This window comes from Chiloscyllium punctatum, chromosome 3 (assembly GCF_047496795.1).
Source record: "Chiloscyllium punctatum isolate Juve2018m chromosome 3, sChiPun1.3, whole genome shotgun sequence".
NCBI lineage: Eukaryota > Metazoa > Chordata > Chondrichthyes > Orectolobiformes > Hemiscylliidae > Chiloscyllium > Chiloscyllium punctatum.
This window is the reverse complement of record NC_092741.1, coordinates 152,811,961-152,835,756: the sequence shown is the minus strand read 5'-3', so window position 1 is coordinate 152,835,756 and position 23,796 is coordinate 152,811,961. Positions and strand designations below refer to the sequence as shown.

Genomic DNA, 23,796 nt, shown 5'->3' with positions numbered 1-23,796 from the left:
AGGCGATGTTTAGCTATTGGCAGACCATTGAGAGAAATGCTGGACACAGCAAGCAACAGGCTAGGCCTGATTGTGATATTCTCACCACTGTCCACCCCCCCCCCCCCCCCCCCACTCCCCTATTGCCTTTAAACTCAGCGCTCATGAGTTAAGGGTGGATATGTGCTGTCTAGCACTGTGCAAGTCAAACTCAACTGCCAGCACTTTACACGACCACATTTCAAATGCCAAGGTAGAGTCAGCCTCTGTCAAAACAAGGGGGAGTTGCTGCCAGTTAGAGTCCCAATACAATCAGAGAAGGTTAACGTCTGCTAACAGCCCTGGGGCCTGTGTATGGCCTGTCGTCCTGCTTGAGCTGGTCACGGTGTGGGATATATCTCGGTACAGTTAGGACATGGGCCTTGGTCAGCATTGGAGGTCAGTGGAATGCACATCTTGGGGTGTATTGGGGGGGTGCTATGGGGTAGATAGATGGAGGGAATCAATGTGGAACTAATTGACAACAGAGGGTAAAGGATGGTAAAGAAGGGAAAGGTGATACATCAGGAGCAGGGTTGTAGGGCCTGGGAGAACATTGGACTCTCTGGGAGATAGGCATTCACCACCAACATTGGCCTTGGAAGTACAGATCCACAGCACAGAGAAAAAGCAAAACTGATGACAGCTGAGTTTAAAGATGGCAAATTGAGAAAATTGGAAATCAGAAATAAAAACAGGAAGTGCAGGAGAAATTCAGCAGCTCTGGCAATATCTGTGGAGAGAGATGATGTGTTAAAGTTTAGAATCCGATATGACTCTCCTTCAGAACTGAAAGGTGTTGGACAACGCTATTTTTAGACTTGGAAAATCAACGTTTCAGGCAAAAGCCCTTCATCAGTCTTTTGCCCAAAACGTCGATTTTCCTGCTCCTCGGATGCTGCCTGACCTGCTGTGCTTTTCCAGCACCACACTAATCTGGACTTTGATGTCCAGCATCTGCAGTCCTCACTTTTGCCTTATTTTTAGACTTATCATTGAAACAGAAGCCTAGTATAAAAGACAAAAGGGACTGTCACTAGTGGAGGATAGAAGATTGAAATGGGTGTATATTAAAGTGTGAAAGGGCGGGAATTGACCTTCCCTACTGAGTAGGGTGGCACGGTGGCTCAGTGGTTAGCACTGCTGCCTCACAGTGCCAGGGACCCGAGTTTGATTCCAGCCTCGGGCTACAGTCTATGTGGAGTTTGCACATTCTCCCCGTGTCTGTGTGGGTTTCCTTTGGGTGTTCCGGTTTCCTCCCACACTCCAAAGATGTGCAGGTCAGGTGAATTGGACATGCCAAATACCCCATAGTCTCCAGGGATGTGTGGGTTAGGTACATGAGTCAGGGGAAATGTAGAGTATTTAGGATAGGGTAATGGTTTGGGGCGGGATACTCTTCAGGGGGTCAGTATGGATTTGTTGGGCCAAATGGCCTATTTCACACTGTAGGGATTCTAGGAATGCAAAGTAAACAAGACAAGGCTGGATGAGTTGTGGTGGGTGGAGCGGGAGAGAATGTAAGAGAAATAGAGGACAGACATCATGCAGTTGAGTTCTGAACTTATTAGATTCAATATCGAGGCTGTATGTTCTTCAGCAGATTATAATTTTGACCTGATTTCATATATTTATGTCAGAAATTTAAAAAAGCTATTATCAATCATTTGTACCAGGCTTTTCAGTCGAGCACCTGTTCCTGAATTCCAACATACTGGCTGAGAGAGATCCAATAAATAGAATTCTGAAAAGTACTTAAAATGAACATACAAACAAGGAACACATTAGGCCACTCAGCCCCTCCATTCGAATAGATTGCGACTAATGTGATTTAACCTTGACTCTACATTCCAGCATCTCCTTTGGCATTAAGAATCTGTCTACACCCCCAGGGTGATGTCAAGCTGCCCACTCCAGTTTACTTGTTGGACATATTATATGGTGACAGTTCCAACTGCAATGGAATGAATACCAGCCACAGTAGGAGGAGGCCTGTTAATTGTCACTGAAGACCCTCCATTGCAGATGGGGCAAAAAAAAGTCAACCTATCTCCTTCCTGCCCCAGACATAATCTAATCTGCACTCATCCTGCCAAACTCAATCCCCTCCCTGCCTGCCAACACACACCTAGAGCAGGAAAAAGAAAACCCATTCAATGTAAGAACAACTTTGTGTGGAGCCGCAGGACATGGGGAGATACTAAATGAGTATTTTGCATCAGTGTTTACTGTGGAGAAGGACATGGAAGATATAGAACATGGGGAAATAGATGGTGACATCTTAAAAAATATTCATATTACAGAGGAGGAAAGGTTGGATGTCTTGAAACACATAAAGGTGCCTGAACATACGCACCAGTCGGTTTCATATCAGTTTCTATCCTACTGTTTTTAGAATACTGAATGAACTCACAAACTCTTAACATTTGCCTGTAACTGAATTTTCACTTTTGCCGCTGTTTGCCTATTATTTATTATCTATGCTACTTATCTCTGTGATCTGTCTGTATTGCTCGCAAGACAAAGCTTTTCACTGTGCCTCGGTACATGTGACAATAAATTCATTTCAATTCCATTCAATTCAATTCAGCTGATCAAGTGCATCCTAAAATTCTTGAGAAGCTAGGGAAGTGATTACTAAACCCCTTGCTGAGATATTTGCATCAGCGATAGTGACAGGTGAGGGCCCAGACGACTGGAGGTTGGCTAACGTGGAACCATTACTTAAGTAAGGTGGTAAGGGCAAACTATAAACTGGTGAGCCTGATGTCGGTGGTGGACAAGTTGTTGGAGGGAATCCTGATGGATAGGATTTACATGTATTTGGAAATGCAAGGACTGATTAGGGATAGTCAACGTAGCTTTGTGCGTGAGAAATCATGTCTCACAAACTTTGAAGAAGTAACAAAGAGGATTGATGAGGGTAGAGAGTGGATGTGATCTATATGGACTTCAGTAAGGTGTTGAGCTAGGGAGACTGGTTAGCAAGGTTAGATCTCATGGAATACAAGGAGAACTAGCCATTTGGATACAGAACTGACTCAAAGGTAGAAGACAGAGGGTGGTGGTGAAGAGTTGTTTTTCAGACTGGAGGCCTGTGACCAATGGAGGTATAGTTAGTAGGTTTGTAGATGACACCAAAATTGGAGGTGTAGTGGGCAGCGAAGTAGGTTACCTCAGATTACAACAGGATCTTGATCAGATGGGCCAATGTGCTGAGGCATGGCAGATGGAGTTTAATTTAGATAAATGCAAGGTGCTGCATTTTGGGAAAATAAATCTGAGTAGAACTTATACACTTAATGGTAAGGTCCTAGGGAGTATTGCTGAACAAAGAGACCTATGCAGGCTTATAGCTCCTTGAAAGTAGAGTCGCAGGTAGATAGGATAGTGAAGAAGGTGTTTGGTACACTTTCCTTTATTAGTCAGAGCATTGACTATTGGAATTGGGAGGTCATGTTGCGGGTGTACAGGCGCTGTAGGCCACTGTTGGAATATTGTGTACAAAATTATGAGAGGTGTGAATAGAATGGATAATTGGAGTCTTTTTCCAAGAGCAGAAATGTTAACTACTAGGGCATTGAAATGCCTGATATAAAAAGATCTAAACTCCAATTCGTCAACTAATACAATGGGTTCACCTATCGCATCTTTAGGCCCAACAATTTTAGCAGGACTGTGCTCTTCCATTTCTACCACATCTACTTAAGTTGCAATTTTCATAAGACCTTGGAGTGCAGATTCATAGCTCCTTGAAAGTGGAGTCGCAGGTAGATAGGATAGTGAAGAAGGCATTTGGTATGCTTTCCTTTATTGGTTAGAGTATTGAGTACAGGAATTGGGAGGTCATGTTGTGGCTGTACAGGTCATTGGTTAGGCCACTGTTGGAATATTATGTGCAATTCTGGTCCCCTTCCTATCGGAAAGATGTTGTGAAACTTGAAAGGGTTCAGAAAAGATTTCCAAGGATCTTGCCAGGGTTGGAGGATTTGAGCTATAGGGAAAGGTTGAATAGGCTAGGGCTATTTTCCCTGGAGCATCAGAGGCTGAGAGGTGACCTTATAGAGGTTTATAAAATCATGAGGGGCGTGGATAGGATAAATAGACAAAGTCTTTTCCCTGGGTGGGGGAGTCCAGAACTAGAGGGCAGAGGTTTAGGGTGAGAGGGGAATGATATAAAAGAGACCAAAGGGGCAAGTTTTTCACTCAGAGGGTGGTACATGCATGGAATGAGCATGCAGAGAAAGTGGTGGAGACTGGTGCAATTGCAACATTTAAGAGGCATTTGGATGGGTATATGAATAGGAAGGGATTGGAAGGATATGGGCCTGGTGCTGGCAGGTTGGGTTGGGATATCTGGTCGGTATGGATGAATTGGACCAAAGGGTATGTTTCCGTGCTGTACATCTCTATGACTCTATAAATAGGGAGTGTGTGTGTGTGCGTGTATTTGCATCAATGAAAGGAACAGCTTCAAACAGGATTGTTGAGAGTTCAAGATATGATCCCATTTTTAGTTGAGCTTTCATGTGGTAAGCAAATTATTCAGATATTCAGCTACATGCAGCTTGACCTAGTTATCACATTGTGTTGCCAGTGTATGTTTGAAAATTAAACTCTTCGTGTTTTGAGTGCTTTGTTGAGAAACTAAAGTCAACAATTACTTGAGAATTAGAATGACTTGTTTGATATGTTCATACAGATTGTCAGAAAAAAATGGAATAAATCATTGCAATCTCTCAATGTGAGGCGTTAAGTAAAATATGCGGGACAAACAACCATGTCAGGGATATTAACACTTCACTGCATAATCTCTAAAGCTTAATTAGAGATAGTGGGCGGCACGGTGGCACAGTGGTTAGCACTGCTACCTCACAGCGCCAGAGACCCGGGTTCAATTCCCGCCTCAGGCGACTGACTGTGTGGAGTTTGCACGTTCTCCCCGTGTCTGCGTGGGTTTCCTCCGGGTGCTCCGGTTTCCTCCCACAGTCCAAAGATGTGCAGGTCAGGTGAATTGGCCATGCTAAATTGCCCGTAGTGTTAGGTAAGGGGTAGATGTAGGGGTATGGGTGGGTTACGCTTCGGCGGGGCAGTGTGGACTTGTTGGGCCGAAGGGCCTGTTTCCACACTGTAAGTAATCTAAGTAATCTAAAAGATGGGCAACAGCAGGAAAAACAGTTCACAGTTTATATCATGTGCCTGATGGCTCTGATATTGCACAAAGGACTTTTTGGATTGCAGTTTTGCACATACTGCATCTTAATGTGGAAGTCTCCAAGACAGGATGGGTCTGATTGCTTCACTTAAAACTCTTGCTGTATCTCAGATTACAGGAAACAACTGTACAGATATATACTTCTGTATTTGGTTAAGTCACTTGTTGTGTCTTATCTCTGTGCATTTAACCAGTAAAATAAATCTTGCTAAGCAATAGAAACCTACTTAGTCTGATAGTTTATTTTGGGAGAAAGTGAGGACTGCAGATGCTGGAGATCAGAGCTTAAAAATGTGTTGCTGGAAAAGCGCAGCAGGTCAGGCAGCATCAAAGGAGAAGGAGAATCGACGTTTCGGGCATAAGCCCTTCTTCAGGAATCAGAAGATAGTTTATTTTGCACTTTTTTGGAAACTTACAACTGAAAATCCTGCAATATATGTACCTAACCTTAAAGGAGTTCTCAAATAACTTAATTTTCAGGTTTAAGTTAAATGTTTTCATAAATTATTGACAATGAATTGTTTCTGTGTTCTTTTATTGTCTGATACATATCGAAACAACACAGTTAATAAATAGAAAGCATGAACAAAAGGTCAGAATAAAGTTCAACAGTCATGATAAGAGTCACAAAGTCACAAACACCATTTAACCAAATCCTTTGACATCTAGCCAGTTTGCTAGTCATAAATGATTCTAAACAAAGATTAATGACTAGTTCTATCATACAAAAATAATTATATTTGGTTTATTCTTTGTTAACTTTAGAAAATGCAGATCTTCAACTGCTGAATCATGAAATTGCAATTACAGTTCAACTTTACAAAATTCCATTTACCCAACTCTTCAAAATGGCAGTGATTCAAAAACAGTGAGAGGCATATACAGTTGTCTCCTTTATACACCCATTTGTTCATAAGTTTAAAACCGCGTTAAGTTGTTACATTGTTAGAAATATAAATCAGGAATGCAGAAACGTATAGGAGGAACTGTGCAGCAGCTGAGAAAGAACCATATCACCGACTGCTAGTTCAAATCCCAGCTCTTTTTTTTACACAATTTGTATAAAAGGTGCAAGACATTTCACTTTTCTGTATTTGACTGTATAATTGGTGACTGTATTTCATATGTGAACCTTATAGTGTCTCAACATAGTGTTTTGGATAGATTAAATGGAGTAATTGCGTTATGCTTGCAGGGAGAAAACAGAGGTATGCCTGAAAATGATCAATTTCAATTATTTAAATTAAATGATCAACACCACTGAATATCAAGAAGAACAAAAATACTCGTCTGTGCAAAAAAAAGAATTGGTGTGGATGAACACTGTACATTACTGAGGGCAGGATGGTTGAGATGGTGGGATTTCCTGCCACATCACCTGACATTTCATGGAGCTTGTATTCCCACCAATACTGGCTGCCCCAAAGCATCATGGTAATTGGGTAAAGGTGAGATGTCACCTTAACCCAGGGAGCAAGGCCCACCCCGAGAAAGCTGATGGCCCAATCCAATCGCCCAAACAGTCTCGGCACTGCCAGTTCCAAATAATGGCCACTTTTGGGACTACAGGCAGTCCGTGAGGAAGATGAGCTAATGGAAGAGACCTCAAGTACATCCAGGGCTTGGCTGGCAGAATCCACTTGGGATGGGGGAGAGAGGTGACAGTAGGAGGGTGGGGGTGAGGATTGTAAAACCAATGCAGATGATTCAGGGCAATGATCTTGAGGATTGTTCATCCAATAGACATTGGACCCCCAAAGGAGTTTTCCCCATCCTTACCCTACAACAGCTGCCTTGCCATCCACTTGGCAAGGACCTCCTCTGCTGTCGGTGGGATAGCAGCAAAGATGAGATGAGCCACTTAACCAGCCATTCATCAGGTCCGGGCACAGGCGGGTTGCCTGGCAACTCCTTTGCCGCCTGGGAAATGGGAGCCAGGTCAGGACAGGCAAGTAGGCAGCAGCCAAATCAACTTTACCTTGTTTGAGCTCCCAACACCCATGTACAAACCCTGTCAGTGTAAAACCATGGAACTCCCAACCTCTCTCCCCAACACACCACCCGCACACCCCACCCCCTCATTCAATTTCAGAGGCCCAGCTCTTTAAAAGGATTTAGACGCTCCAATGACTTGCTACAGTATAAAAGCATATCGACTGCAGGAATTAACTGAAAGTTTCAGGACCAAAAGTATATTTAACTCACAAAGCAACATTCAACTACTACTCCCCGCCTCCGCCGCCCCCACACTTTGATCAATTAAACAACAGTAAAATGCGGGTTATCTGGCACCCTAGGGGAATGATTGGTGTCATTTCATCTAAAATGTTAGTTAATGGGGTGTTACATTATTCCAGGTTCAGGGCAAAGTGCTGAATTGTCTTTGAAGAGTTGAGAGGAGGCAGCAGATGAAGGGTGGCTGTTACGGGACTGCCACAGCAGTACCTCATAGTGGAATCACTACAACTGACAGCATGACTTTCAGACCAGCTATTGTAAAGAAATCAGTTTCACCATCGGTTACTCCAAATGGTGAATAACCAAAACAGACGCAAAACATTAATCATTTCAATGTAAAGATGAAGAACAATTTCTTCAGGTTTACAATCCATTGTTGTTGTTAATATGCATAACCTGGACATTGATTAGCTTTTAAAACATGGAGCTGTCAGAAATTATGGTGAATGGAAGAGTGCCAGATAACACAAAGTTTACTGTATTTAGAATGGACTACATTTTACCAATTAGTCCTTCAATTCCAATTGAACTGAAGGAATGCCTGAACTTAGTTAACCTCTTTAAAAATTTAAATGCATCTTTTTCTATGAACTGCAACACACAACTAAAAACAATGCATGACCAAGTTCACTAGGAATCTCTAATGTAAACCTACCTCAATAGGTACATAGGGTCAACTTCCATACAACTTGAAATCACAATAGTACAAGAACCCATGTCATTTTTACCCCTCTCATTTGGCTGATACTTTTATAATAATGACATTTACAAGATTTAGGCAGTTTGTGGCTTTACAATATTGTACTGTGCATTCCCAGCTGGGTTTCTTTTCCTAAGTGGTTTTTTTTAAAGCCAAGCTATTTTACCCCACCATTTCAAAAGGCAGCTGTATTCTACAACTTAAAAATTGCAGTGAAAATTTAACCAAGTCTCCTCACCCATGAAGCCAAATGGCAAGACACCTCATTGCAGGACAAACGTGCTACCTCTGTCTGTATCAGAACTGTCAAAAATACAATCATTGTGGCATGGCAATAGAGGCTAGACTGGCGGGTTTTTCTTTCAGATTCACTTTCTAGTCCAGGCAAGAGAAAAAAAGTGTTCATTTTGCATAAAAGATTGATAGATAACATTTTTAGAAATACATTTATGCATAGAACTCCTCTTGCTTTTGTGGTTTCTGGTAGCCTCCATTTGGTAGTTGCTTGGATTCATCCAACGTATAACTTCCTTCATCCTTTTTCTTCATTCGATACACGAGCACCGCAACAAGTAGAACAGCAAGTACAAGTCCCACAAATCCTGAAGCAACAGTTGCTGGAATATGAAATGAAACAAAATCAAATGTAGAAAGAAACATAAAATATTCACACCTGAGAGGTTTCTATCGGGAAGAAGATAGTTTGCAAATCCCAAATCCCTCCGAACTTGCAAAGACACAATCACTTCCCCCAAAAGGAAACACAATGAGATCATGTTTCAACAACTATACATGTATTTTAGTGCATACTAAATACTAATAGATATACCACTGGACAGTCAATGTTCCCAATGTTTCTTATTTGACTGGTCCTCAGAATCTGTTTCATCAGGAAGAAACCAGGCAGGCAGAAAACCAATAACAACACAAACAATTTAGTGTGGGAATTGGGATTAGAACGCTTGAAAGTACTGATAACAGGACTGTTCATCTTAGCGCAAATGGGGAGTCCATCTGAAATAGCAAATAAAAAGGGACCATATGCCAACATGTTCTTGTCCCTTTAAATACTTCCATGTGCTTTAGCATCTCAATTTACTTTAAAGGCTGCACAAGACGAGAAGGAGGCACAAATCACCCATGAAAGGAAGAGGACCTTCAGCCTGATTAAAGAAACCTGGACAGACATAGCAGTAGAAATCAGCAATGTTGGGATTTACCGATATGCATAGGTGTCATCTTATGAAAAGATCAGCTGAAAGCGCTGGAGATGCAATGTGCCCTCTCCTGGTACTCACTCACTCCTGCTGCTATTTCCTTTAGCATCCTTTTCTTTCACACATTCCTGGGGGCTAAATCATCATTTAATGCCCTCCCCTAATTGCTGCTGCATCTCCATCGTTGGTGCCCCCAGTAGCTGGTCCATTCTCCCTCTGCATCTCTCCTGTTTGGCTTTGCTGTCCAGGAGAACTGAATGAATGAATCTCAGGAATAATTTAATCCCACTCTCCACTTTACCAGTTGCTGCCTTTGTAGGAGATGTTACCCAATGTGACCCAGGCCTTCCTGATCCCACCTATGTCAGTTGGTCCCTTCCTCTTTCACTGCGAGGTAAGCACCACTATTGGCTGACCCACCCCCACAATATTTTTAAGCTGTCCATCAGATCATTTGATCTGCCCCTCGTCTCAGTGATGGCCTTCCCTCCTCTTTTGGAAACATTTCCACACCAACGGAAGATAGCTCCTGAATAGCTGACTTCCCTCTTTGGATGGGAAGCTTCATCAGAATGCCACCATCTTTTGAATTTTTGGGAAACTGACAGTGCATCTGACATTCAATTCTCAAGAAAACCAGCAAACTCGGTTGAATGAGATAATAATTGCTTCTTTAAACGTTTATCTGCCACTCTTTGTCCGGCTCGCCATCTCACTGCCTTCCTGCCCCCAACATAAGGCAGCCCATAGTTCCCAGCACCATCAAAATAGGGCCTCCCATTTCACTCCTTGATTCAGTGAATTCCCTCCAGTGATACATATTGCATTTTTTGGTACTATCACTCCTTTTAAAAGGGTCTGCGTAATTTACTTAATTGTTAGTTTTGTAGAATGCAGTCTTTGGCAGAAATGCTTGCTAAACTAAGATTGTGTTATACAGAAATGTTAGACATTCAATCAGCACCCAAAATATATTGTGAAATCTGTGATTAAATGTCAGAAACAAAGTAGGTTTGTCAGCAAAAGTTTGATGTTTGTCATGTGGAGTACTTGGCAGATTTGCTCAGATCATTACGTTACATCTGAAAGTGCAAAAGTATCTTTTCCCTTTACACGTACTAATGTATTTGCAGCAGTTTCTGTATGCGTGCATTGCGTGAGAAACAATGGCTGCGCAAAAAAAATGTAACATGCGTACCTGCCAATAATTCCCTTCGTTCCAGAAAGCTCCCAGATGCACTGGCTTCATGAGAGTATCTCTCCTGCGGTGGCTCAATAGATGTTTTTGAATCTGGAATGTGGTTTTGATTCTGAACAGTTCTACTTTCTATTATATCTGTGAAGTATATATCACTCTCATTGAATACATTGTTCAGTTGTAAATCATCAACCATCTCGTTCTTCACTTCCTAAAAGGAACCAGTCAAAAAGTTTAGGAATGATCAAAGTTTTATTAAATTCAAGTTATTGCAAATAGTACACAGATACTTCAAAACAAAAGATTCCACAAAGGCTTTTTAGTACGGTATTTGTAATGTGTATCAATATTTACTGAAAGTGAAAATTATCTTCCTGATCTACAATTTTTGAGTATAGGTAGCAGTGTTTTTCGGTGCATGTACCCCTACATCAACAAACAAAGAATCCCTTTATGTGAAAATTGTAAAGCCTTAAGTTTCAGCATAATTGTGTTTATTTATGATACAATTCAGTCAAGATCTATGTAACTGATGCTAAAGTAAGGTGCCTGTGTTCTTTTGAGTTAGTTTTAAACACATCACACTCAAAACAGACACTTCCCATAAAATGGACCACTACTCCAGGATGAATTTATCACCGCTAGGAATTTCCATTAACTGTTTGTTCACATGTTCGTGAAGATTTTAAAAATTAAACAGGATCTTTTGGGCGCAAAATCACAAAGTTAAACATTTAATTTTTTTTTTAAACTCAGGTATAGATGACTGTTTTCCAATTTAGCTAGAAACTAAATTTTATAAGAACAAAAGCGCAAGAGAATCTCAGCGGGTGTGGCAACATCTGCAGGGAGGAAAAATAGAGTTAATGTTTTGAGACCAGAATCAATCTTTCTCGGGGAAAATAATGAACTTTATGCTGTTGACAAAGGAGAAGGAGGACCAAGTGCAGCAGATGGTGAGGGTCAGCAGCAAAGAAGCCCATAACTTTCCAGCCAGCATCAGTTCTGAAGAGGTCATTCCAGACTCAAAATGTTAACTCTGCTTCTCTCTCCAAAGAAGCTGTCAGACCTGATCAAATTCTCCATCAATTTTTATTTCATTTTAGATTTTCTGCATCTCCAGTATTTTATGTTTTTATTAGAAAATAACTCTAACTTAATAAAAATGCATTTTTCAGTTGTTTCAAACTTTGGCAAGGTATCGCACTTAAATGTGTAAAACCTTTTCTAAAGTACATTTAAAATTACAATTAAATCACGTTGTACTGATTCATGACAGATTTTGTATCTGATTAATTGCAAATGACTGGGAGTTGACACTTGGAGGAAAAACATCTTTGCTAAAATGGGCCCAATTTGTGCACGAATCATTTAAAGCAGTAAAACCACCTGTTTTTGTAAATGTACATACTTATTAAAATTATTTTCTTGGGTTGTGACCATCACTGATAAGGCCAATATTTTGGCAGCACCTGTGAAGAGAAATCAGAGTTAATATTGTGGGTCCAGTGACCCTTCCTCACAACTATTCTGAGGAAGAGTCACCAGACCTGAAACAGTAACTCTGATTTCTCTTCACAGATGCTGCTTGATGTGTTGAGCACTAATTTAGAACAGTTTTACTTTCTTTTAAATCTGTGAAGTATATATCAATCTCATTTGCATTGTTCTTTTGCATTTCATCAACTATCTCACTCTCCACTTAGATTAGATTTGATTAGATTCTCTACAGTGTGGAAACAGGCCCTTCGGCCCAACAAGTCCACAAGCTTGGGCCTGTGGATTACTGGTTCATTGTATTACCATTGTGGCACATCCACCCCTGTAGACCAAAGTTGGATTTCACTCTGCAAATTGAAGAAGATTACTGAATGGATAAATTCACATTGGGATATACAGGTGTGTAGCCCTGGAAGATGTTCAGCATGATTTCAGCAAGGCAGCAATAAGACACTTCAGTTGGTCGGGGAAAAAAGCCGTTTGTCCTAATTAACGCATGCCAAAGAATGTACTTGTAGGCAGTATCAAATCTAATTCTGATACCTTCAACCACATGCTGACACATCAAGTGATTGTTTGGCTCATACACCAGAAATGGTAGGGAAGTCTAAAGCTAGAGGGAATAGGTTTAGAATGATAGGAGAGAGATACAAAAGGGTCCACAGGGGAATGTTTTCACACAGATGGTGGTGAATGTCTGGAACAGGCTGCCGAGGGTAGTGGTGGACGTGAGTACAATTTTGTTATTTAAGAAATAAATTTGGACAGTTATGTGAATGGGAATGCAGGGATATGGACCAAATGCAGGCAAATGGGACTAGTTTAATTGAGAAAACTGGGTGGCATGGACAAGTTGGGCCGAAGGGCCTGTTTCCATGGTGTAAACATATATGACTCTATGAGATCGAGCAACACTTAAGTTATACTTTGTGTGGAGGTGAAAATTAAAAACACTTCACATTTTACCTTGCCAGACAAAACCCAGTTAGGATCTTTTGACATCACAATGTTTGATGCAGTAATGGCCTTAAAAGTACACTTGAAACTTAGCCGATTTGCACTTTTTAATGCTTTCAGATTAAAAATTCAATTAAAATTTCAAAGAATTTAAGGGAAACCTATCAAGGCACTGAGTGCCTGATGTTTAATTTTTATAAAATATAATTGGTCTTGAAATTTCATTCTGTGATGATTAATATGTGAGTGGTCATTTTTATTTAATCTATTCCTTTAACAAAGCTGAACTTGCATGTATTGCTTGATCTGAGAACTAACTTCACAGTACAAATTGGATTTTATTTTCAAACTCACCTTTTCAGATTGTTCAGAAGTTTGACCCATCATGGTTGTCACTTCATTTACTGCAAACATCTTTGAGACAGCTAAGGACTCATCATCGACAGCAGTAACTGCATTCTCTGGTAACGTGGCATAAACAGTAGGCTTGGCACTGCTCACTTCAGTAACATCATGTTTGGATCCAACTCCACGCGCCAGAAAACTTTTAGTGTCGTTTTTAGGAACAAGATGAATATCAGTGTCTTGTGGAATAAAAGTTGTAGATTTACTACTCGTCACTGTGGCTCCAATAGTTGTATCAACCACTGGTAAGTCATGATGCACCAGTAAAATATTCACATCTGCTTCTGTGATCATATCACTTGTCATGGCTACTTGGCTTGATGAATGGAAATTACTTGAAGCTGTTGAAGGAAGTGTGCGATAAGTCGTTGTATGCTCCACATCAAAATTTCTCAGCATAAAGCCATCTACAGGGGAAAAAAATGGAACACTTAGAGGAACATCTATTTCTGTTGCAATATTCTAAACTCATATTCGATATTAAATTAGTGTCTCTGAAAGAATTTCACCTTCTATCAAGGCATTGCTATCATGCCAGAGTTGAAAAGCAATGAAAACAACGAGAAACTAACTCTTTGATCAAGTCAGGAAATCCTGCTCAACTATCATGTAGCTAAACATTTGTTCTATATAAATCAGCATTTGATACTCATATGAAGTTTATTGAAATGGGTACTGCTGAGTAGAGGTAGCACTAAATCATAAATTCTGTGACCACTGGATTACATTGTCATCTAAACTTGTGCTGCAGCAAATCAACTTTGATGAACAATTCATGCACCAAAGCCATCCAGCATGCATGGTAAAATATCCTATGTTTCCCAGTGTTTGGACTTTTACTTGGACAAAATACTTCTGCAATTAACTGTATCACAAATAATGATTTAGTGACACTTTCAGAAGCCTAGTGCACTGAGAAGCTCTTATCTGTCATAAATGCTACAGGAACTGACTTGATGGGCCATTAAAGATGGATGATCTGCAACTATTATGCTGTAATACACATGAGCTCCTGTAACATAAGGATGAAATGAGAGTCATATGGTACTGAATCACTCAATGAACTTTCATCACAGTGCCTGATATATACATGCATAGATTGTAATAACAGATACTTGTATGTCTGGGTTATATCTAAGCCATTTGGATGTACTGTAGCATGTCATGCTGCAAGATGACGGAGCTCAGTAAGGTGGAGACCGATAACTATATATGATTATCATGATGACATCATAATCATGACCCTAGCAATGCAAGTTGGCAAACTGGATCCAAACTTAGCTTGCAAATAGGAGGCAAAGATGGAGGTCCATTTTTGTGACTGGAAGCCTATGACTAGTGGTGCTGGGATTCCTGTTGTTTGTTATCTACATTAATAACTTAGATGTGAACGTAAAAGGTACAATTAGTAAATTTGCAAATGACATGAAAATTAGTGTTGTTGATAGTGAGAATGAAAGTCTCAGGCTACAGTCTAATCAGCTGGTAAATTGGATACACCAATGGCAGATAGAATTTAATCCTGATATGTGTGAGGCAATGCATTTTGAGAGTCTAAAAAGGGAAGGACATACACAATGAATGTTAGGTTCCTACTGAGGAACAAAGGGACCTTGGTGCACAAGTGCGTAGATCCCTGAAGGTATCAGCACAGGTGGACAGGATGGGGAAGAAGGCATCTGGGATGCTCGCTTTCATTAACTGGGAGGGTGGGGGTGGGGCAGGGGTAGAATGTTGCAGCCACGAGGGCTAGTTACAACTTTATAAAACATTGGTTAGGCCACCGATGGAACACTGTGTGTAGTTCAGGTTGCACACTATCGGAAGGACATGGTTGCACTGGAGAGGGTGCACGGGATGTAGCTGGGTTTGAACAGTCTCTGTTATGAAGAAAGACTTGATACACTGGGTTTGTTTTCTCTGGAGCACAGGAGGCTGTAGGGGGAATCTGGCTGAGATATACAAAATAATGAGAAGTAGAGACAAAGTAAATTGTGAGAATCTTTTCCCCCTAGCAGGAGTATTCAAGACCAGAGAGCATAAATTTTTAAGGTGACGAGTAAGTGGTTTAAAGGGGATCTGAGGAAAGAGCTTTTCACTCAGAGGGTGGTAGACTCTGGAACGTGCTATCTGAGAGGGTCATGGAGGCAGGCACTCTTGTAGCATTTAAGAAGCATCTGGATAAGCACTTAAAATGGCAGGGCCAAGTTTAGGTAAATGGGATTAGTGTAGTTTATTGTTTGTTGGGCAGCATAGACATGTTGGGCCAAAGGGCCAGATTATGTGCTGCATGCCTGTATGACTCCACAATGTTTTGGAGATTTGACAACTCATTCTGATTTGGTGATTGGATACCTATCTGGATCAGAACATAAATTACTCTTGACTGACAATTTGGTTGTTTTGGTTTTGGTTGCTGTTGCTCAGCATTATCATACAATCAGGGTCAAAAGTGTGGCACTGGAAAAGCATAGCAGGTCAGGCAGCATCCAAGAGCAGGAAAATCGACAAAAGCCCTTCATCAGGAATGAGGCTAAGGGTTTGGAGAGATAACGGGAAGGGGTGGGGCTGGGGGAAACCTAGCTGAGAGTGCGATAGGTGGATAGAGGTGGGGAGGAGGTCAGACAGGAGCGTCATCAATGAAGTTTTGTTCCTCACTGAGAATGGGAATGAATGTTGTACATTGGTTTCTTTACACATTGCATCATGATCAGGGTAATGACATCACATGACCTGGGGTGATTATATACCTTAGAAATCTTTGTGGATGTCCAGGGATTTGTAACCAGATGTCACAGAATGGGAAGATCCCACAAGAAGTTGGGAAATCCTTTTCTTGCAATTATTTGTTTTCTGTTTCTTTGTTATTGCTTACAAAACACTCACTAAATTTAGGGGTGGCAATAGTGGCTCGCTCTGCTGCCTTACAGCATCAGGGACGCGGGTTCGATTCCAGCCTTGGGAGATTGCCTGTGTGGAGTTTGCACATTCTCCCTGTGTCTGTGCAGATTTTGCCCAGGTGCTCTGGTTTCCTCCCACAGGCTAAAGATATGCAGGTTAGGTGGATTGGCCATGCTAAATGATGTGCAGGCTAGGTGGATTAGACGTGGAAATACTGAGTTACTGGGATAGGTGGGATGCTCTTTAGAGGGATTAGATGGGCAGAATGGCCTGCTTCCACATCATAAGCATTCAATGACTCATAACAGCACATTTTTCTTGGTATCCCAAATATTGGAGGCTCAGTCAAAGAGGTATACAAACAGCACAATGCACATCGTAATAGTTGGCTGAACAGTCCTCAATTTTCCCTCCTTCCGAACAGAAATAATTACATTTTGAAAAGGTTTTAAGTATTTGTGTTGCTTTAGAGATGGTGATGGGTGTAGAGGGCAAGAATGTGTAAAAGGTGATAAAAACAATTCTTTATGGATTATAGCATCCAATCCTACATTGTGTCACTCCTGATCTTTTTTTTAAAAGAATTGATTATGGCTGAACTTTATCTGCATCTAAATTTAAAACTTTAAGTCAAACATCCAGGAACATTATTTGAAACAAAAAAAATCACTTACCACCAGAGCCAGAGCCAGAATAGATATCATCATCTTCAGACTCCAAGCCAGATCCATCTATTTCATAGTCAACTAGGCTTTCTGGCACCTTTGTTGAAGACATTGCCTATTTCAAAGAATATTATATTAATATTGTGAAATTAAAAATAAAGGAATTTTTAATCTTCCCAATTGAACCTTAGTTTCACAGTGTTTACAATCTTTATACCTACACTCAGGCCTGGATGTAACAAAGGAAAAGTTGCCCAAAACACCTTGTTATGTCTTATTATTAAAGCATTATGCAGCAATGAATAAAGAGGGTTAAATCATTTTTGAATGGGAGATTGTTACCGAAAATCTCCATTTCAGTGAGATAAGGGACTTGAAGTGGTTAAATCTTTTTTTGTGGTTCTACATCGGAACAAGCCTAAATGAAATACAATAAGCTAATCTGTTCCACAGTACTTACCACAGCTCAGTTGCAGACATTAAATAAACCATTTCAGACAAAGTACTGGTAATTAAAATCATACTGACTAATCATGCAATATATGTGGTTTCACTTCAAAACTAGCATCTCTTCCTGTTTACTGAGTCGTTTTCCCTTCTGCCTCCAAAACACACAAGATGCTACATCAGCTAATCACTTTTATGGGGTTTTTTCAGGGAAAAAGGGAGGGAATAAAGTCTGATATTGGTTAGTTTTTAGTTTGATGTACAATTCTTCGGCGTAGATTCATCTACTCTTACAAAAGAAGTGAGTAAGTATTTATAATAAGATCGCGGGGATTGGGAAGTGGACTAAGGGGCTAGGTCTTCCAAAGGGCCACTAGTAGGAGGGAATGGACCAAACTTTATTTTTGCCATAAGACACAAGTATCAAGCTATTCCAAGTCAAATACAACCGGCCAGATGTTGTATACAGCTTCAGACTGCTGCAGCATCTTCTTTAGTTGTAACACTCAGTATCCTTGTATTTTTCACTCCCTGCACAACATTTTAACCAATCATCCTTTAAGAAAGTTTTGAGAAAATGTTAAATTGTTTGCAATATGCTTACAAAACAGCCTTTAGCTTTAAAATTGTCTTTTATTTATTTTAGACTTAAAATAACTTTGACCCACTTGTACAGAGAGCACTGTACACACAGTAAGCTACAGTAATGTACTCCTTCAGAATTCGTCAGTGTATACAAGCATCTGGCTGCCAGTTTGAGTGTTTCATAATATTTTGGTGCCTTCACCTAAAGCTTCAGAACAAATCTCTTCAACTCTATTTAAAATAGCTTAATTCACAGGACACTTCTCTGTTCTAATGTGTGACAAAAATTAAAATTGTCTGACTATAGTTTAAGAGGTTTCTATTTCTGCTAGAAAAATATTATTGGAATTAACATCTTGTTTATTGCTGCTACCTATTCACTTCCTAAATAATAGTAGAGATAGGAAACTAATGATCTTCATCTCATCTAGATCATGTCCAATACTGTGTCTAGATGCCTTGTCACAAAACTGCAGACATACACATATTTTCTGCTGGGTATAGTGGCTGAGGTAACTTTGTGTATCAGGTCAACTAAAGCATCATTGTTATAGTTAACCCAACACAAGCAGATCCTGAACTTAGCAGTTTTCTAATCTGTGAAGCCCACTTCCAGAATCAAGACACTTGTCTGCTAAATCATAGAATCCCTACAGTGTGGAAACAGGCCATTCAGCCCACAGAGTCCACACTGACCCTCTGAAGAGTATCATACCCTATAATCCACACAATACCACGTCATGGTCCAACAGGCTTATTTGGAAGCACTAGCTTTCAGAGGGGTTATGAAAGGATTAGGTGACAACCACCTGATGAAGGAGCAGTGCTTTGAAAGTTAGTGCCTCCAAATAAACCTGTTGGACTATAACCTGGTGTTGTGTGATTTGTAACTTTGTCCACCCCAGTCCAACACCGGCTCCTCCACATGAACCCTATAACCCTGCATCTCCCACAGCTAATCCACCTAGCCTGCCTCGCTCTGGACACTTTGAGGCAATTTAGCATGGTCAGTCCACCTAACCTGCACATCTTTGGACTGTGGGAGGAAACCAGAGCACCCAGCGAAAACTATGCAGACATGGAGAGAATGTGCAAACTCCACACAGACAGTCACCCATGGGTCCCTGATGCTATGAGGCAACAGTGTTAATCACTGTGCCACCCATTCAAGAAACAGAAGCTCAGATTAATAAATGTATTTAAAGCATCAACATCAATATGATGATCAGATTGCAGGCAGTATTATAGGGACTTTGAAGCATCTTATTGCCATCTCATTTGCATATCTGCATTTTGCATGGCATAGATAAAGTATTGCACACAAATACTATCCTGGAGAGGGAGTTATGAATATTTGGCAAAACTTTGCAATTATAAAGCAGCACACATATTTTGGCAGCACTAAATATCAAAAAAGTTTTATGCACTGGGTTATTATGTTCGGAGGGCAAGCCATCACAGACTAATACCAGGCAAGGCTTAGGCTGCTTTTGTTAAAAACAGAATTTAAAGAGCTAAAACTTTAAAAACTAACTCTGAACATGGGGTTTTAGGATTTAAATTTTCTGTGCACTGTCAGTTCCCAAACACATTCATGTTAGTACAACACAAACCCAGTAAACTACTTTGCAGGTTTTATGAAGAAAAGACTTAAAATTGTTCAGCATCTTTTTAGAACATGGGAGGTCCCAAAATGCTTAGCAGTCAGTTAATTATTTTGAAACATTCTTGCTGTTTTAATGTAGGAAATGCAGTAACCAACGTTAACCACAAGGTCCTATGAACATTAAAGAGGCAATGTTCAGAAAATTAGCATTTTTAATGATGTTGGTTCTTCAGAAGACTCAACACGGAACCACAGAATTCCAAAATTGTGAAACGTATAAAAAATTCATGGAAGTTGAAGTTGTAAGTCTACAGTAAAAGACTACAACCCAAATTCTCTGGAAAGGTTAAATTGAAATACATAGTGTTAATATATACCATTAACAGTAAATAAACTTTGTACTTCAAACATTCTCTTTTTGCAAACACTATCAGAAACAGTTTAATGGTAAATACATTGTGCCAAGCAAGGAGTGGCAATGGACTTCAGACTAACAATTAAACGATACCTCAATAAGGCTTCAGAAAATTGGATCTGTGTAAAGGTTACTGATGTAAGGTCATACAGGAAAATTAGCAAAATGCAGCCAAAGATTAATTTATTTAATTGCGACGTACCTTTTGAAGAAACTATTTTCCTCCTACAAACTTCCATTTCTCTATCTAGAACACAATAAGAGTATCTGATTTTTTTAAATCATTCACAGGATGAGGGCATTGCTAGCTAGGTCAGAATTTATTGCCCATTGCTAATTGTTAAGAGTCAGCCACTTTACTGTGGATCTAGAGTCACATATAGACCAGACTAGGTAAGGATGGCAGTTCCCCTCCCTAATAGATATTAGTAAACCAGATGAGCTTTCCCTGACAACCTAGTCATAGTCATCATTATACTCTTAACTCCAGATGTGCATTGAATTCATATTCCACCACCTACCATGGACAGGATTTGAATCCAGCTCTGCAGAATATCATCTCAACCTCGGGACTAACAGCCTAGCAACAATACCATGAGGCCATCTCCACAAGTGAAAATTAAGGCTACAATGCTGAAATGTTACCTCAAAGTCACTATGCCAATGATTGTGGAATCTCTTTTCAGAGTATGCAATCATTCTTTTAAAAGCCAGTTTGAGCACCACTCTAAAATCAACATTTTAGCTTCTGGAATAAAATGACTGATAAAAATCTGGCATATTCTTAAGGTAGCACTCAGCATCTTTAATTAGATTTCAAAATGTGACCACAAAATGGCTACAGAATTTAATAACCTAATCGTGGCTGATGGATTTGGAAACCAAAATATTGGCGTGCCTCATAATAAGTTACATAACATCAAAGTTTAAAAAGCCACACATTAATAATGAGATAATATCAAATTATTAATTTCTGTACAGAAAGGGAAGGAATTAATTTCTTACAAACATTTCTAGCACCATACTTTAGTACACTTAACATACAAAATTTCTGCGTCTACCTGCAGACACAAGGACACATGTAAATTTGGATTATAAAACTCCCTCACATTAAAAACATCTGGCCAAAGTTAGCAGCCAATACAAACAAGCTGAATTTCAGTAATCCAAAATTGAGTTCTAGAGATGAATGGACAATGCTTAAGGATACCTATTTATTCTAACACATGTTCCGTTATCAGCCCATCACAGAATTTCAATTATGTGTGTACAACATTAATTTGTATTTATATAACAACCTTTAGTGTGACATAATATCCACTTCACAGCAGTGTAAGCAAACAAAACTTACACGTAGCTACATAAGGAAATACTCGAGATCACAGGAGGTCAGACTGCATCCATGGAGAGAGAGCAAGCTAACGCTTAGAGTCTGGATGACTCAGAGCTCTGATGAAGAGTCATCTTGACTTCTGAACAGAATGGATAGAGGGGAACGAGTAGACATGTTGTATTTAGACTTCCTGGCAACAATAGACAAGGCAGTGCACAAAACATTAAGTCATTAGATAAGAGCCCATGGTATTAGAGATAGTACAATGGCATGGATAGAGAATTGGCTAATGGGTAGGAGACAGTGAATGGGGAGAAGGGATTCTTTAGCAGGTTGGCAACTTGCAACCAGTGGCCTCCACAGGGATCAGTGCTGGGCCCACAACTGTTAACAATACATATTGATGACTTAGAGGAAGGAAGTGAATGTACTGCAACAAATACATTAACCTGCAGATTCTCCTTCAGCCAACTTAACTATAACTCCTAACATTCAAATTGATTGACTGAAAACCATTCCCCATTCATAAAGGTGTCTCAGTGATTAGTACTGCTGCCTTACAGCACCAGGGCCCCAGGTTCGAATCCAGTCTCGGGCGACAGTCTGTGTGAAGTTTGCACGTTCTCCCTGTGTCTGTGTGGGTTTCCTCTGGATGCTCTGGTTTCCTCCCACAGTCCAAAGATGTGCAGGTCAGGTGAATTGGCCATGCTAAAATGCCCATAGTGTTAGGTGCATTAGTCAGGATAGGTTACTCTTCGGAGGGTCGGTGTGGTCTGGTTGAGCCCCACACTGTAGGGAATATAATCTAATCTCAAAACAAAAACAATTTTGAAGATTGCACAAAAACAGGTAGAAAGGCAGTTTGTAAAAAGGATTCAAACAGTTTATAGAGAGATGATGATAGATTATGTAAGTGGACAAGTAATTGTTAAGTGAAGTATGACATTGGAAAATATGAAGTTGTTCATTTTGGAAAGGAGAACAAAAGAACAGTGTATTTATTTAAATGGAGAGAAGCTGCAGAAAGCTGCAACACAAAAACACAGAAAGCCAGCACACAGGTGCAGCAGGAAATCAGGAAGGCGAATGGAATGTTGGTCTTTATTTCAAGGGGTTTGGAGTACAAGAGTAGGGAAGTCTTACTACAACTGTACATGAGGCTGGAGAGATCACATCTGGAGTACAGTGAGCAGTTTTAGTCTCTTAATTATGGAACAACATCATTTCATTGGAGGCAGTTCAGGGAAGGTTCACTATGATGATCCCTGGAATGGAGAAGTTGTCCTATGAGTAAAGCTTCAACAGGTTGGAACCTACTCACTGGAATTTAGAAGATTGGACAGCAATCTCATTGAAACATATAGGAATCTTAAGGGCTTGACAGGGTAGATGTTGTGATATGGGTTCCTTTCCTGGGAGAGTCTAGACCATAGGGCATAATCTCAAAATAAAGGGATACCAATTTAAGACTGTGATGAAGAGGAATTTTTCATAGAATCCCTATTATGCAGATAGAGGTCATCCAGCCAATCAAGACTGCATCAACCATCTGAAGGGGGTTCACACACCCGCCAACCATCATACCAGCATTTCCCATGTCTAGTCCACCTGCACAACCGTGGATACTATGGGACAATTTAGCATGGCCAATTTACCTAACCTGCACGTCTTCAGTCTGTGGGAGGAAACCAGACTACCCAAAGAAAACTCACTCAGACACAGGGAGAATGTGCAAACTCCACACAGACACCCAAGGCTGGAATTGAACCAGGTCTCTGGCGCTGTGAGGCAGCAATGCTAACTACTGAGCCACTGTGTAACCCCATATTCTCAGAAAGTTGTGAATCTTTGGAACTCTTTGCCACAGACAGCTATAGGGACAGAGTCCTTCTCTACATTTAAGACTGAGATGGATCGGTTCTTGATTAGTTGTGGAAGAGGACAGTGAAGTTGTGGGAAAGGACAGTGAAGTTGGCATGAGGATCGTTGGATCAGCCATGGCCCCATTGAATGGCGGTGCAGGCTTGAGAAGCTGAATGGCCTACACTTGTTCCTATTTATCAGGGTCTTAAACTATTCAGAGATGTAATGAATACCTCTGAAGCAAGTGGGACTTGAAACCAGGCCTCCTAGCCCAAAGACAGAGACACTACCACTGCACCTCAAGATCATCTTATAACTGACACTAATCTCTCAATTTATAGTAATGCTTAATCAACTTATTCACAGGTGTTATTTCACACTGTGAGGGACTTGAACCCAGGCCGCCTGGTCCAGAGAGAGGTGCACTATCATTTTACCACAAATGCCCTTATTAAATACAACAAGCTGAAATGATGAATAAATTAACATTCTAGATATTTTTCATTAACTTGTAAGTGATGTTATAACACACC

At 40.3% G+C, this 23,796-nt stretch overlaps 1 protein-coding gene across 1 annotated transcript in view; it reads right to left on the bottom strand.

Moving 5' to 3' along the window:
* Window positions 1–5,751: 5,751 nt before the first annotated feature.
* Window positions 5,752–23,796, bottom strand: part of LOC140466829 (uncharacterized) — a 55,221-nt gene continuing 37,176 nt past the window's right edge. Inside the window, exons 3-6 of the mRNA XM_072562525.1 lie at window positions 17,024–17,129; window positions 13,398–13,855; window positions 10,587–10,797; window positions 5,752–8,788 (exon numbers count right to left, since the gene is read on the bottom strand). Coding sequence (XP_072418626.1) covers window positions 8,619–8,788; window positions 10,587–10,797; window positions 13,398–13,855; window positions 17,024–17,129 — 945 coding nt within the window. The 3' untranslated portion in view covers window positions 5,752–8,618. The remainder of the gene's footprint in view (window positions 8,789–10,586; window positions 10,798–13,397; window positions 13,856–17,023; window positions 17,130–23,796) is intronic.